Consider the following 16,997-nt stretch of genomic DNA (forward strand, 5'->3'; position numbering starts at 1 on the left):
TGCACTTTTGTGAGTTTTGTTTGTTCTTCAAGTCTTATCCTCCAATCGAATGACAAAGATCTAATTGGTTGTTATGCAAAACAAATAATGAATGTCTTGCATTCGTGCAATTGTGAGAATATTTTCATTCGTTGAAAGATGGAGTGTTTCATTCAACTCGGCTTCGCCTCGTTGAATAGAACATTAAATCTGTCACTAACCTAATTATCTTCACTATTAGGCATGCTAATGTATCTGTATTTCATAGAGTTCAAATTTCACACAACACTCGCCCGTCAACCACAAAGTAAGGACCAGGAGCCAGTCCATAATCACATGCAGATTTATTTGTGTTTTTTTATTGTAATAGGATCAGCGCCGGGGAATGATTGATCACATCCACCTGATCCCTGAGCTGTGTACCCTGACGGGGCTCAGCGAAGCTATGCGCAGTGATTTCCACGTCATGAAGGACCTGTCTGTGTACACTCGCATCACGCCCAACGTCCGCATGAAAGAGCTGACCAACTTCATCGGCAGCTTTCCCAGGTCAGTAAGGTTTATTTTTCCTTACATCCAGAAACATTTTGTTAAATAACAATTGATGGTAATCTACATTCAGCCAAACTTTTGTGCACCATTTTAACAGTGAGCCAGCACTTTACACAAAAATAACCTGCCCAGCGTGTGAGTGTATTGATTTAAACTCAGTGACATCCAGTGATGTAGAACTGGAGCCCAGGACTCGGATTCAAGTCTGTCTCGAGTCGCAATTTTGTTGACTCTGACTCGACTCGAGTCACATAGGCAAAGACTTGGGCTTGGATTCAGACTCGGCCATCATGACTCCGATTTGACACTAATGACTTGGGACTCCTGAGCAGTGAATCATATATTTATTTTCACCAAAAACAAACCATTTAAGCATATTTCTTCCCCCCCCCCCCCTAAGTAACATTTCAGTATCACTAAAGAACGTCAAGCACATGAAATGCACCACACCTCACTCCAGGTGGTGTTGTCAATGATGACAGTTTGTCATTAAATGCACCCCTCCCTATATCCTGCGACATCTCATATATTACATATCACTTTAAGTGAGTCCATCCTGATTCACATCCATCCATCATCCATCTGTTTATAGTCCGCCCCCCAACTCGAGGGTTGGACTCCATGGTGATCATGTCTACTTGACCCAATCGCTTTCTTCCGCTACATAGATCCATAGATATTTCATCCATTTTATATAAATGTTACTCAGACTCGAACTAGAATCAAATGACTCGTCGCTTGGACTTGGATTTGGACTCAGCCACGACCCAATGAACCGATCCAGTAAGCCCCTCCCACTGCGCACATGGGCAAATTAACACGTGCTCCTCTCCAATGCCACGCTGCATTTTCCTTCCGCGCGCATCATACGCGCGTGCACGCATGACGGACTTTTGTGCATGCACGTCGGACATAAATCAAGGCTGTGATTGGTCAGAATACCATGGGGCGGTGCTTACTGGATCGGTCCATTGACTTAAGTCTCCGACTCGGACTCGACCCTGAAGTGACTCAACCACAATACTGGTGACATGAAACATAATAATGTGTATGCTTTACATAGTGTACTTTTAATAATAGGTTTTGCCCTTCACCGATGTATAAACACTGTATACTCAGTGCATAGACTGGACCTTTGCTGGTAATTGAAAACATAGCTTGCCAATGGTAAACATGAATGCCACAATCACAAAATATTTTATTCGGGCCCAGGCTGACCTAGAAAATAATGATTTGTGACCTGTGTTCTTAACCTTCTTTCAGGAATCAAGAGGCGAATACTTACCTGCAAAAGTGGCAGGTGAGCTTTGAAGCTCAGCCAGTCAGGATCAACGCTCGCATCATGGATCGGGAGAAAATCCTCACCGGTCACCAGGGAAAGAATGTGAGTCTGACAAAGAGATTGGGATGTCGAGGTGAAGACCAGTTTATAAGTTACATGTAGTTTTAGTGAATGCGAAGTGAATTTGACGACACGAAACGTTTGTCGTGAAATTGGCTAGAAAGGTTTGTTGGATACTTTCTATTTCCTTTTTTTTTTCCTTGGAGCAACAAAATTGTTCATATTAAAGAAGGGTGCCTAAAAACTAACCTGTTGAAGTTTCAGCTCAGTGGATAAAATACAGGGTGGGTAAAAAAAAGTGAAACCCAAATGTCGGGACGTCTGTTTTTGGGAAGTTCTGCATGTGCACTTCCAACATCTAGCATTTGAAAGCCCAATTCATAAGCTTTCTTTGAGTACAAGAATCATTCAAATCACTCATGTACTTTTGAAGTTACGGAATTTTAAACACAACCTTTTCATATCCTAGATTTTGGAAGTGCTACATAGAGAACTTCACTAGAACAATGGTGCCGACATTTGGGTTTGGGTTTTTTTTTATTCACCCTGTACATTTTGAGAAAACAGAAAATGTATGTGCAAGTTATTGTATCTTGTAACCAGATTCTGTTGCTAACACTCGTAAATATGTGTGTGTCCATAACTATATTTTGAAAACACTTTGAATGTTACTTTTCCTCTTTAGGTGGAATAATTTCTCAGGATATGTGATACCAGTCCTTTCTTCACTTTGAGCAAGGTTGAACTGACATTAATTCGGTAGAAACTTTCCTGGGTAGTTGGCAAAAATCCTGAAAGTGTTTGAAAAGAAAAAGAACAGGCATTGGAATAATGAGATTTGTGAAATCAGTACTATGTTTTGTTTGCTTATAAATGATCGTTGTCAGCGCTTCTTAAAAGGGGAACTAGTACCTGAAATCCCCCAAAATTTCATGTTTTGGATTGCTTACTTAGCCTATTTCAAACATCTGGTTGAAAGGAAACCAACCTAATGTCTTATAGTCAGGTGGCTTAGATCTAATTTTCGTCAAGATCGTGACCGACTGGTCCAAAGCACCAAACTTGGCAGATATATTCTTATAGACCTAGAGAAGATATTTAAAAGGGGTGACACCTGAAATTCTTTTGGGAAGGGTGCCTAATTTGCATAAATCGTTAATCCCTGTCGTGTAATATATTTATTCCCATATTTGGGTATATTTCTATTTTTTTATTTTTTTGAAAAGTGTATTTTGGGGATTCTACTTACATATCTTTACTTAAATAACATTTTCCAAAGCATATAAGTGACTGAATAATTATGAGGACATAGTAACGATAAAAAATGGCTACTATTATGCCCTAAAATTGCGCGCAGATATCATCAATTAGTCTTGCCAAACATTAGCATTGATGAACTTCAAATTCACCGAGTAGCTTACTGGTACAGCTACCCTATTAAAACCTTATGCAAAATCATGTGAACAATGATAACATTGTGATATTAAGCCCAGAAAACAAAAACTGGGAAAAAACGAGGTGTCCATAAATTAGGCTAACAAGTAGGTGAAGGGTTGCCTAACATGGAACACTGGAACAAGTTCAAGGAAATTCCCCTAATTATTGTTGAGAAAACGTTTTGGCGTAGACAAAATTATTGTAAACAACAATAATCTCTTATTTAGGGGGATTTTGTTGAACTTGTTTAAGTCCCCACGTTACCCTTCCCGTACTAGCCCAATTTACGGACACCACATTTTCTCCCCTTTTTTGGTCTTTTGGGCTAAACATCAAGATGTTATCAATTTTCACTTGATTTCCCACTTATTTTTGTTAGGGTAACTATGCCAGTAAGTAACTTTGTTAATTTGAAGCTCATCAATACCCATGTTTGGCAAGACTAGTTGATATATGAGGAAAAGGTAAATGCGCGTAACTTTAGGGTAAAATAGTAGCAATTTTGGTTCTTTACTATGTCCTCCTAATTATTCAGTCACTTATATGTTTTACAAAATGTTATTGAAGTAAGAATATGCAAGTAGAATCACCAAAATACACTTTTTAAAAAAATAAAAAAATAAAAATATACCCAAATATTGGAATAAATATATTACACGGCAGGGATTAACGATTTATGCAAATTAAGCACCCTTCCTAAAAGAATTTCAGGTGTCACCCCTTCTAAATATCTTCTCTAGGGCTACAAGAATCTATCTGCCAAGTTTGGTGCTTTGGACCAGTCAGTCACGATTCCGACCATATGCCACCTGACTATTACCGTTGCCGAGAAAAGAGGAAAAATCCCCAGTTGTTTACATCGCACACAACGGAGTACGAATATGTTTTTCGTGTCGTTCTCAGTATATGATATACACGTTGTGTGTCTCGGGAACAGCATTGACCAATCACCAAAGTAAAAAAAAATGACGTTTCTTTAACGTCCGCAAAAGGGAAACACTTTACGTATGAAATCACAACTAGCATCCAAATAGCTCAATTTATGGGGTAGCAAAAGTGGACCCCGAATTTCGTTCTTGCACGCAGGAATAACAGTTTTGAAAGGATAGTGGTGTGGATGTTTATATATCCTACTTTTTAAGGTTCTTTCGGATTAACATCATCTCGTTCAAAGCACGTTTTGTAGCCCAATTGGGCTGTTCCAGGACCTAGTGTCCCTTTAAAGGCACAGAGGATTATTTGCATTTGTCTCAAAAGTAACCTTCTGAATTATCATTGAAATGCTTACTTGGATTAAAGATTGTACTGGTACTAAACAATCTGTAAAATTGTTTTGTCTGGCTTGCTGTCATTTAGAAAAAATCAAGAAATGTAGGTGATTTCTAAGGATCAGTCGATTGACTGATTTTTTGGAAAATAAAGAGATCTATTGACGAAATAGTGTTTCATTATCAAAAGGTTGTGCATGGTTTTTCACTCTTTTCTTGTAAAGTGTAATATCCACAGCTGAAACTTCAACAGCTTAAATTTTGGATATTCTTCTTTGGAATTTTGAACAAAATGCATGAAAAGAAAATAATCCTATAAGAAAATAATCCTATATGCCTTTAAACATCAACAGGAGATTTCCTTGGGGGAGAATGCAGAGTGGAGCAGAGATCTGCGGAAGGATCTGCTGAGCTGTATTGGTCTGCACAACTGGCTGCTGATCTACACAGCGCGTGATAGCAAGAACGCCATGGAATTCCTGAACGCCTTCAACACAGTGGCACCGCGTTTGGGAATGGAAACCAGACCACCCTTAATGTAAGACTGCTTACAAGATAGTTAGTTGGGTTATTTGAGTCGAGCCCAACTCCAGGTGTTGAGGCAATTGAGTTGAGTCTGAGTCTAAGTTTAAAAGCAATTGGGTCGAGTCTGAGTCCAAGTTTGGAAGCAATTGGGTCGAGTTTGAGTCCATGTGTGGAAGTAATTGGGTCGAGTCTGAGTCCAAGTTTGAAAGCAATAGGGTCGAGTCTGAGTCCAAGTTTGGAAGCAATTGGGTCGAGTCTGAGTCCAAATTTGGAAGCAGTTAGGTCGAGTCCGAGTCCAAGTTTTGAAGTGATGGGGTCGAGTCTGGAGTCCAAGCTGGAAGCAACTGGGTCGAGTCTGAGTCAAGGTTTGGAAGCAGTTGGGTCGAGTCTGAGTCCAAGTTTGGAAGCAGTTGGGTCAAGACTGAGTCCAGGTTTGGAAGCAAATGGGTTGAGTCTGAGTCCAAGTTTGGAAGCAATTGGAACGAGTCTGAGTCCAAGTTTGGAAGCAATTGGGTCGAGTCTGAGTCCAGGTTTGAAAGCAATTTGGTCGAGTCCGAGTCCGAGTCTCAAGTTGCAAAAAACTGCACTGTGGAGAGCAGTGAAGCATGAATGAATCTGCCTGCTTGCCATGATCTTGTTGTGCCCATTCTTGAAAATCACGCATTCTCGAGAATGGGCATGCACATTCTCGAGAATGGGCGCGCATTCTTAAGAATGAGCGCCCATTCTTAAGAACGAGCACGCGTTCTTAAGAATGAGCGCTCATTCTTAAGATTGGGTGGGAATATCACGTGCACAATTTATGAATTTTGCCCAATCTTAACAAACATTGCACGACATAATTATGTTAAATGAATTGTATAGCGGTTAAAAGGGAAACAATTCATACAAAGAGGAAAGAAAATGTGCTATGCTTCTGTACTCGTACAACTACGATAATTTGAATCAAATTAAACCTGTTATTATTGCTTTTTTCTGCCCACTATGGGAAGTTTTGTAATAACGGAGGACTGGGAACTAGTCTGGGAAGTGCTTTGTTTAGGCTAGACAAGTTACAAGTCCCTGCATGTATCATATGCGTGCCACGAAAAAAAACGATGTCCAGAAGCTGCCAAAATTGCTCTTTTGACTAGATAGAATCCAGCTCTGCGACGTTATGGTGGGATGTGAACAATAAATTGGTGGCAATTTAAATGGGAAATAGCATTAGCACTATGGGATGTCGCAGTATTCATTCTCATTCTTCACATTCTTCATTTTTACGTTCCCCCCCCCCGCTTTTATTATTCCAAAAATCAGAATTCTCTGCACTAGTATTATTATGTCTCTTATATTTTCCCGGTCCCCCCCCCCCCCATATTAATACGCCTTTACTTATCATATCCACTCTACTTTTCAGCGCCTTGCGTTGCAACAGTATAATTATTGAGAATCAGTGAACGAGGATTCAGCTAGACTTGCCAAGCGCAGCCGGTGCTCGGCATCGACAAGACCGTTATCTTGTCACGCATTCTCGAGAATGTGCGCTCAATCTGGAAGAGTTATTTTTTGCCAAGATTGAGCAAGGATCCAGTTGCACATTCTCAAGAATGTGCATGCCCATTCTCGAGAATGCGTGATTTTCAAGAATGGGCACAACAATCTTAACGACACCAAAACATTGTGCAGGGATTTGAAGTGTTTCCGTACTCCACAGAAGATTGCCTCAAAATATTTTGAAGTGTGGATGCAAACTTGATTGGCTAAAGTGGTTTTGCCAATCTTGAAGGGCTTTGAAGTGCAGAATTTATTTGTTTTCCTTTTACTCTCTCTTTCATTATTTGTTTGGTGTTCTTTAGATGCGAGTTACGTGATGACCGCACTGAAAGCTTCATCCGTGCCATCCGACAGAACTTGAGTCCCCAGACACAGATGGTGAGTGTGATTAAAGGCTGCCTTCTCAATTATGACTTGAAAGCCTGTACTCCCATAGCCTTGACCAAGTCTGTCTACTTGTTCCCTGAGAGAGACTGTTTACCATAGCCTGAACTACTTATAATAGTGAGCATATATTTTTCGTCAAGGCTGTCTTTTGCCTCGACTGTTGGGGAAAAGTTAGATATGTGTGTGGGGCGTAAGCATGCAGATAAGCAAGGGGATCGTTGAGGCTACTGTGCACGGTGCAGTGTTGTGGCAATTCACATGTACAGTACAATGGGTACGCAAATCAGGCTAATATGTAGCGGCTGCTTGTTACGGGAACAAGTAGACAGACTTGGTCATGATCAAGGCTAGTATTCCCATCAAATGTCATCGGAAGCTGTTTTTTGAAGTGAACTTGCAGGCTCAGTCGCCTCATTGCCTTACTTTCACAAAGCCTAATAAGCACTTTTACCAGTAGTATTCAGAATTTTGTTCATATTTTTGTTCCATCGTTACCCAGGTTGTGTGTATCCTACCAACTATTCGTAAGGATCGCTACGACGCCATCAAGAAGTTCTGCTGTCTAGAGGCCCCGGTACCCAGCCAGTGCATTGTGGGTCGCACTATCAACAAGAAACAGACCGTCATGTCCGTAGCTACCAAGATTGCTATGCAAATTAACTGCAAGATGGGCGGAGAGTTGTGGACAGTTTTAATTCCAGTAAGTTGTGCAATACTATTCAATCTCATGTATATGTATGAGCTGTGCACTTGTTATTTTTTCATTTTTTTAAAATCATGTCCAGAAAATTGATAGTTTTTAGCTTGAAATTCTAAACAAGGTTGTTTCTGTTTCCCAAAGACGTAAACGTTGGCAGTTGTTTTTGTTGTATCCAAATGAGAATTTTTGGCTAACGTTGGCAAACATTTGTTATTGTTTGTGGCAGGCTCAGCCATGAGTCAATACCACCTTAAGCCATTAGGCCAAGTACCACCCCAAAGTGCCCTGCCTGTTACTCCTTGTACCGCCCCAGTGCTTTACAGTTTAAAGGCTTCAACAAGGAGTATTACTATTGGGTGCATTTGATTAGCTCACCCGGGGCGACTCGGGTTATAGCCCTGTGCCGTTTGATTAGCTCTGATATCATTCTCAGGCCTCATCCGGGTCAGCCACCACAGATCCTGCTCGTGGAGTGGAGTCAGTGGTGGAAATACGTCACACGCATGCGTTGTTCAATCCTAGACATGAACAAATAAGGCAGCCGGACAGCCATAAAGATGGACCCTGAAATCAACTTTATTTGAAGTCTGAACATAATAATTTTATTTGAGTTCAGTGCGACTTTAGAGGCCGCTAATTCCGGCCTGATTTTGTTACTTTTTGCAATTGACGGAAAAGCGTAAATCTCAAAGTAAGGCCATGTGGAAAGGAATGGTAATACTCGGTCCGAAAAGGGCGTTTTGTCAATGGCTATGGCCACGGCTACAGACGTCACATGAGGATCGTGATGGCTCGCGTTTGAGCGTTCGATTAGCCCTGCTTTCATGGCTAACCTGTGTGACTTTACCCGAGTCGACCTGGGCGAGCTGCTGGAATACACACACAGCTTTACAATGTACATGTAATACATGTGCTACTTTAAGTTTCAAGTTCAAAAGATGATTTTTGAGTCATATTCCCAGACTATGGCCTTGCTATCATTACATAAAAGTTATCAGTGGCCAGTCTAATTTCTGTGACACACTAGGATGTGTGTACTCTGGAAAAACAAACTAACTGTGTAATGAAAGGTGTGCGGAAACACCATGTGCAAATAATTTCTCAACTAATTTTTCAACTAAGAGAATGGTTCTGAAAAGAACCAGAGTTTATACCTCTGGTTCTTTTCAGAACCATTCTCTTAGTTGAGAAATTATTCGCACATGGTGTTTCCGCAAACCTTTCATTATTTAGTATCTCCACCATGCAAAGCCTCAAATCTTACTTAAACTAACTGTGATCAAGTCACGAAGCCATCTATGACATTTGCAAGACACGGCCTTTATCAGAGTTTGTCCAGGGACTTCAAGTGAAGTACATGGCACACTTAGTCCGCACAAAAATGGCTGTTGCTCACTGATGACAAGTACAAAAAAATGGGATTGTCGGGCTTCACAACAGCAAGTTCTCTCACAGACGGGCTTGACCCTAGACAAGTTCTGCCAAGCAGACATCCAGCGCAAGGATTTTCTGACGACCTCAAAATCGTCCTGCTAAAACGTTGTATCGAAGGGAGAAAAACTCTTATTTTCTCTACTGCAGTAAAAGTAATGAATGAATGAAAACGTTGAGTTTCTCCCTGGTTCTTTTCAGAACCTCACAAACTCATAAAGAGATTTGTCGCATAGTGCTACTGTAAATCTTTATCTTATTGAAGTGATTTGAATACTGCGGTGTCACAGCATGATGAGGGAGTTTGATCCCAAACTAAATCAGGATAAGTGTGTTGGAGGCTGCCCCAGATGGAATCACACGAAATCACCAGTTCAGTTCAATTTCAGCGATTAATAGAGAATTTATTCAATCATCAGCAAATCAGTAGAATAACAATGAGTTAATTAGATCAGTTGCAGTTGATGAATATGATGAACAGATGTTGATCCCAAAACTTCCCCAGTATATGTGCTATGTGTGTGGATCCCGGTCACGATGCAAAGACAGATCACCAGGCAAAAGATCCTGTATAGTAAAGATCCTGTATAGTAAAGATCCTGTATAGTAAAGATCCCCAGGTGCAATAAATGAAGGTCTCACAGTAGACCGCGCCTACATATTGCCTACGGACAAATAAACAAGACAACACTGTGGTCAAAATACATGGTGAATGTGTACACACAATGGCGGTCAAAGGTCACACACACACGACGCGAGTTCAGACGCTGTGCGCTGAGCATACAAGTACAACGTGGGTGTGTGTGGGAATATGCACGACTGTAGCTATGGCGACGACGCTGCAAAAGTGGAAAGTTCGTGAGTGAAAGTGTCACAAAAACGCAAGTTTCCCGCAAAGTTATGATAAAAAGGACACTCACCACAGGTTCCAGAGGCGCCCACCTTCCCACTCAGCACATGATTATGCTGGCAAACAGCAAAGGAAAGGTGAATTCTCACCGAGAAAATCCCGGCTACAAAATAAGTGACTGCCGTCCAAAAGTTGGAAGACAAGCAGTGCCTGTTTCGCGCGCTCCCGCACGATGCGGACACATCACCAAGTGTCTCTAAAATATTATTGCACCCTCAACAAAATGCTGTTACGGATTATTTACACCCGTAAATGACATAATATACTCAAAGGAACTTCCACTTACACATTATTGTCATTCTTATACAATTATAATAAGAAAATGTAGAAGAAACCCTCTAAAACTATGGACCTACTTGTTTCAAGAGTGAAAGGACATTGAGTTAACAAGTGCTACATTTGCATAGGTCACGCGTCAACAACAACATAGGTCAATCTAAATATAGCCCTGTATCCGGGCAGCCGGTGTGTGGATGGAGGTTACGTGCCCCCACATTATTGTGAAAATGTCTCAATCTAATCAGCCAAATAAAGAGTTGGAGAATTCCTTTACATTTTATGTAAATGTTTCACTTTTTGTAAGTTAGTTGCTTTGTGCAAATAGTTTTACATGCACCCTATTACAGTTTTTGAGTTTATTCACAAGTTCCAGTGAATTCATGTATCGATGCATGCTTGCAATACAATGAATTGGTGTTCTACAAAAGTTAAATAGCTTTGTCTTTCCGTTTGTCTTCCCATTTATTACTTTCAGTCCAAAATGTTGATGATGGTGGTAGGAATCGACTCTTATCACGACTCCGCCACTAGAGGGCGCTCTGTCGGTGGCTTTGTCGCTTCCATGAATCACGACCTTAGCAGGTAAGTACACCATTGTGATGTAAACTGCCAGATTTCTTCAGGCTTAATTGAAAATAAAGATCTTAATATTTCTTAGAATATTTTTTTTGACATCGATGGCCGTCCGTTCCTTTTTTTTTTCGATTGTGCATGGTCTCACAATATTTTTTTTTCTGAAATGGACAAGTTGGACAATCAAATACGCCACCCTCTAAATGGGATATTGAATAAATATCTAAAGAGAAGACGGGTCTGACGGAACAACAGGCCGGATTACATAAGAACTTATAATAGACTTCAACCGACACAGGAGAAGGTTACATATTTAACTAAACATTTCTAAGCGATTAAGAAAGCTTACGGAGAATTAGATATGAGCCACAGCTACATGTATACTTTCTCATAAACTGTAGCACATTTTCTTTAATGAACAGTTTGCTATTTTTGAAAAACGGAGCTGTCTGAAGAAAAAAATGCTCGACTTTTAATCAATTACTGTTGCGGAGGCTATGAATTTGACAATTATGTCAGGAGGGGGCTCAAGCTGAGGTTCCCAAAGCTGAGCTTGATCGCCCGGGAATTAATCCTCTAGATGAAGTGGGACCACACCAGCATCAGCAGAACGTGCGCAATATTTGGGCCCGATATGAAATGAATTGAGAAAAGCCATTTTTTTGTGAGAGAAGTGGCCCAACATATGATTTTATCTGTTTTTTACAAATAAAACTCAAGAAATACAGGTTTTCTCTTAGCTAGAAGGAACAAATACCGGCTGCACCACTTAAGAGTACCATTTTGGGCCGGTAAAAATACAACAGAAAATAGTAGTAAGATTAATCATAACATTTTGCAAATATATGGCATTATCACAGGAAGTATATTATCTAAAAAAGTAATAATAATAATCACCATGAAATCTTGCATTTGCAAGCTGGTTTAATCTTTATTTAGAATAGTAAATCCAAAATTAACAACAACAAAGAATGTTTGGCTTCCGTGCCGGTACGGTGAGAAGCGACAGGCCTGTAATAAACATTAATGCAAAAATCGTCGCAAGAGGACGCCATTGATAAGTAGCGCCCTCTTTGAAATTAAGCTCCTATTTTTTTTTAAATTTCGGTGAGTTAGGTTTTTAGATAATTCCCTGCCTAGTTTTCTGTACCCAGAGATGGTATTTAAACATGCTTGATGTATTTTATAGGACATTTGACCATTTATTGTCCTGGAATATACTGTTGTCTGGGTCACATATGGTTTTAAACCACTGTGCAGTATTTAGCCAATTAGGCTGCACAGCTTTAGTAACTTGAGCCTCGCAGTTGTCCGTTGTTGCAGCTGTACACATGAGTAGCAGACAACATCACTTATAGCATGGACATTGTCGCTAGCAGAAAGTAGATATCAACAGTAGTTCTTCTGAATCACATCCCAATTCCGTACTTCTTGTGGATAAGCTTGATACAATCCAAAATTTGCCGAATTACAAACCAACTACTAACGGAAACTTCCAAAAATGCGTCACTTGACGCATCTTTACCCTGTGAAATAATTCTGCATGAAATTGTGTCATTCTAAAGAAAAAAGTGTTTGAAAGTGCAAGGTGAATCCAGTTACTAGACCCCAACAAATTGTGCATACATTTTCTCCGTTTTCTCAAAATGTATAGTATCCACTGAGCTGAAAACTTGAACAGTTTTTGTTGTTATGCACCTTTCTTTAATATTTTAATCTTTTTTTCTTCAAATGAAAAAAAGTTGCACACAAAAAATGATCCTATGTACCTTATAGAATATCCACTGTCGCTCACCATGTTATTGTGTTTACAGGTACTTTTCACGATGTACATTCCAGCACACAGGACAGGAGCTCATTGATGGTCTCAAAGTCTGCATGACAAGTAAGTATATGATGGAGCACACATGCTTTGAGGGACAGTTAGTGTAAAATAGCTTAATTTTTTCCTTCCTGATTTTGCTTCTATCAGCTTCCCAATTTCGCTTTTTAAATCTCCATGCTATACACCATTATCATGTTGCGGCTATCTTGATTTTTTTCCCATTCAAATCAACACAACTGAAGCGAGGCTGGAAGGAAAAATAGGCTGGTTCCTTTTTGCACAAAAACATTTTTATTCAGTAGTGTTATTGGATGCAAGGGACATGACTGAAATGGTGGCAGCATGATAAAGGTCTATTGCAATCTGCCACTCTGCCCTCTCCTGGTTACGCTGCTGGTCATTTCCCTGCATGTATGTATATTTTTTCATTTAGGTGCATTGAGGAAGTTTCAAGAAATCAACGGTAAGTTGCCCGAGAGAGTCATCATCTATCGCGATGGCGTCGGCGATGGGCAACTGCCGGCTGTGGTGGAGTATGAACTACCGCAAGTAATTGATACCTTCAGGATGATAGGAACAGACTATAGGTAGGTTGAGCACTCTCACTGGTGTCGAAGTCGAGTCTGTCACCAGTCCATCACACAAGCCCAGTCGCAAGCATAGACAGTGAAAAAGGAATGTTTTTCTTAGATTTCGTTTGAATAGCTTGTGACGTTGCTTGTGATGGACTTGTGATTTACTAAACTACAGTGCGTCCCAAAATGCCCACAACATATTTTTGCAAGGCTCTAGCATCACTGTAGAAACATGTACCGCCATAATTGGTATATAATTTTAAAGCTTGGAATCTGAAGTTTATCCCTGGTAATTATTGGTTTGATTTTCAAAAAACTTTTGAAATGATTTGTGTTCAAATAAAGGCATATCAAAAACAAATTTAACTGATTTCAAGGAAAATCAATCATGCACATTTTTTCTAATGTGGAAATGGTTCATCATGTTCATGATGCGATGATCTTGTTGCCTTTTACTTTCTGTGTTTTCTATTCTTTTTGATCCACGTAGACTACACCTCAGATTATTGTTCTTCGTTTCAAGTTTCATTTTGAAATTTTCAACCTGATGACTCGACTCGACTCAAGTCACTTCTTTAAAATTACTAGATTCAACTCAAGTCACTACTTTGAAATAACTCGACTCAGCTCAAGTCACAAAATTAGGACTATACAACTCTGCCAACAGAATATGTTACATGGTATATCTGTGTTGTTGCCTCAAATTATATTTTCGTTTTGAATCTTTAACATTTTGCTTTTTGACATAAAAGTGCCGTTTACTAGTGTCTCAAGTCATATGATAGACAAGACTGTGCCAATAAATGTTGTCTTTATACTGATTTGTACTCCTGGGTGGAGAGAGGCAATTGTAGTAAAGTGTCCTGCCCAAACACCATGTTCCTGGCAGGGTTCAAACACTGTAACCACAGGACCATGGCATTCTTTAGCCAATCTACACTTGAAATGTTAAAATTGGTCATTATTCAAAATCAATGGCAATAGTTGATAAGATAGAGGAAACTTCTGGGTTTTTCTTTTTATTTGAATGAAGACATTAATTATACTTAATCTCATACCTTATTAAAAAAAAAATGGCAAATTTGTCTATAAGTTTTCCCGGCTATTTTAAAACGTTTATCATTCGAATTCACCGTTTCTAATATTCAAATTTGTCAGTCAACATCGATTTAGTGCACTTCCAATGTTTAATTTCGTCTTTTGTCAGACAATTTTAAATTTAGTTCAAACAAATTCAAACAATGAGCACACTTTCGATTTCGTCTTGTCCACGCCAAACCTTGTTATTCAGAATTCAAATTCGTCTAATTGATTTATATCAGACGAATTCGATCTCTGAATGCTGCCATTCGGCAACAGCTTATGCAAATTTGATGTGTAATGACGAATATTCTCGACCCGGTGACCAAAGAGGGTGACTAAACTTTGAAATTGAATAGTAAATGACTTCATTGGTTTTGTTAAAAGCGTGTGAAATTTTTCTCGGACGAAATTGAATGTTAAAGTTGGTGAATTTGTGTAAATAATGTTTTAAAATAGCCGGGAAAACCTATATTAAAATACGAATGTGGTACATTCAGGATTTTTTTTTTATCTAAACCGGTAATAACTAATTTTCCTCTTATTTCAGTCTTATTAATTATCAATTATTACTAATTCTTAATTAATTGTATCTTATTAATGAGTTAGTTCTTAGAGTTCTTTGTTTGATTGCATATTATGTTTTAAATGTGTGTTCATTTGTACGCTTGTTTTGTTTTCAGTGGTTCTATTTAGTTAATCCTGCAATATTTTTGAATCCAGAAAAGTATCGAAATATTTATTAATCCTGAGTGTTTACGTTTTTATGTTTTCTCATGTAATTTCACTTTGTAACTTTATGTTGTTTGGGTTGAATAAATAATAATAATATTAATTTTGTCTGTTTTTTTTTATGTTGATCTTGTGCCTCTGAAGTAGTAACTATTGGAAGTATAATCATATCTACCATTTCCTCTATTTTATTGAAGTTATAGTGTCATGCACAGTCGCAAGCAGATCAACAGGCACATAAAAACCAATACTTGGCACTAGAGGGAAACTATTATTTGCCAAAGAACTTTCACTAAATTGTGGAAGGGAATCCTTACGTGAAGAAAGACGTCAAAAACCCTTGAGAGAAAAAAGAACATGTAGGCAGCTGTGAGGGGGGATCCAGAAGATTCTTTATCTTTTAGGAAAATGTGTTGGCCCTGACAAGGACCGCTTGGGTTTAAACAAATGTATACAGTTAATGTAACTGAATAAACTGATTCAGTGGTAAAGGCAGCTCTATTTTTGTCAGTCTTGGGTGAACTTCGTTGCTCCTGTGTGAGGAACTCAAATGTTTCCTTCACTGTCAGCTGCACGTTGATCATGCCTCGGCCGCCAATCCTTGGGACGAAACGAGATGCATGTTTTCCTTTTTTTTAATGTTTTTTTCCTCTTGAGATACAAAGGCATCATTTGCATTTATCCCAAAGTACCCTACCGAATTGCTATCAAAAAGCTTATTTGGATCGCGGGCGACAATCGAGGCCCCCCCCCCCCCACTTTTTAAAGTGGGAATATCATATCGTTTGTCCGGTCCCCGAAATGTAGCCTACATAATTATGATTCTATAGCTCAGAAATATTGATTCAACGACTCCAAACTCGAAAAGGATGTTAAAAGGGTGATCTTTTGCTTTAAACAAAAATGGTTAAAGTGGTAAGAAATTGCCTCCGATCGCACACAGAGCATCTAGAGAGTCCACTACCCCACGCCGTAAGGGTTTGGGGATAAAGATTTCTATTGAAATCGTCTTTCGTGATCAAAAGGTTCCAGTTATGCATTTTAATTCCCCCCACTGTTTTCTCGAAAAGTATATAAGCCTAAATGTCCACTGAGCTGAAACTTCAACAGGTTAGGTTTTGAACTTTATTCTTTGGAGTTTGGGAGTTATTATTGGAAACGAACAAACTAAGGGCAAAAACTAAACGCTCCTATATACGATCCTATGATGTCTTTGATTTTAAAGGGAATGTACATCATTGGCTTTTGCTGTAATTTTCAGAAATGAACTATTTGAGGGGTTAGTATAATAGATCAAATATTGTTAAGCTGACATTTTTGAAGTTTTGTATTCGAAAAGGTTGGGGGAAAAAATGTTCAAGTAGTCTGGTTCCCTGACTCCACAAAAGATAAAATGAATCAATTTATAGAGGATGGAAAATTGTAAGGCAAGGGAACCAGTCTAGCTGGCCTGCACCACCAATAGCAAACAAAATTTGGACTGAAAAAATGGTAAATTTGGAGCAATAGTTGAAAAATAGTTAGGTTTTTCCAACGCTGGTCGGCCGACCATGTATACAAAAATACCATTTTCTTGAAAATGACTTCACACCAGGTGCCATAAATTTACAAGATGCTTGAGACTGTCATTTACCAACATCCTAGTAAGGTATTTCGTAAAAACTTTGTAGTTTTATGTTTCGATGTTTGCAAATGTTGTATATTCCCTTTAAGTAAATGTCGGAGAACATTTCAAAATATTTTTGGGGGTTAAAATTCTACGATGAAGAAAACGACACGGGCGAATCTTTACAAATCTACATTTCATGATAAAATGTCTTTGTTTCTCCTGCGAGTTCTGCTAGTCTATTTTGCTCGTGTTTGTTT

At 39.1% G+C, this 16,997-nt stretch overlaps 1 protein-coding gene across 1 annotated transcript; it reads left to right on the forward strand.

Annotated features, from left to right (window-relative positions):
- Nucleotides 1-266: 266 nt before the first annotated feature.
- LOC119719787 (piwi-like protein 1) lies at nt 267-13,335 on the forward strand. Its single transcript, XM_038189277.1, has 8 exons — nt 267-528; nt 1,795-1,915; nt 4,932-5,116; nt 6,942-7,017; nt 7,526-7,726; nt 10,822-10,928; nt 12,734-12,804; nt 13,178-13,335. The coding sequence occupies exons 1-8, from the start codon at nt 365-367 to the stop codon at nt 13,333-13,335; spliced, it is 1,083 nt and encodes a 360-aa protein (XP_038045205.1). The 5' UTR covers nt 267-364.
- Nucleotides 13,336-16,997: the final 3,662 nt, after the last annotated feature.

This window comes from Patiria miniata, unplaced genomic scaffold (assembly GCF_015706575.1).
Source record: "Patiria miniata isolate m_02_andy unplaced genomic scaffold, ASM1570657v1 HiC_scaffold_8, whole genome shotgun sequence".
Classification (NCBI taxonomy): Eukaryota; Metazoa; Echinodermata; class Asteroidea; order Valvatida; family Asterinidae; genus Patiria; species Patiria miniata.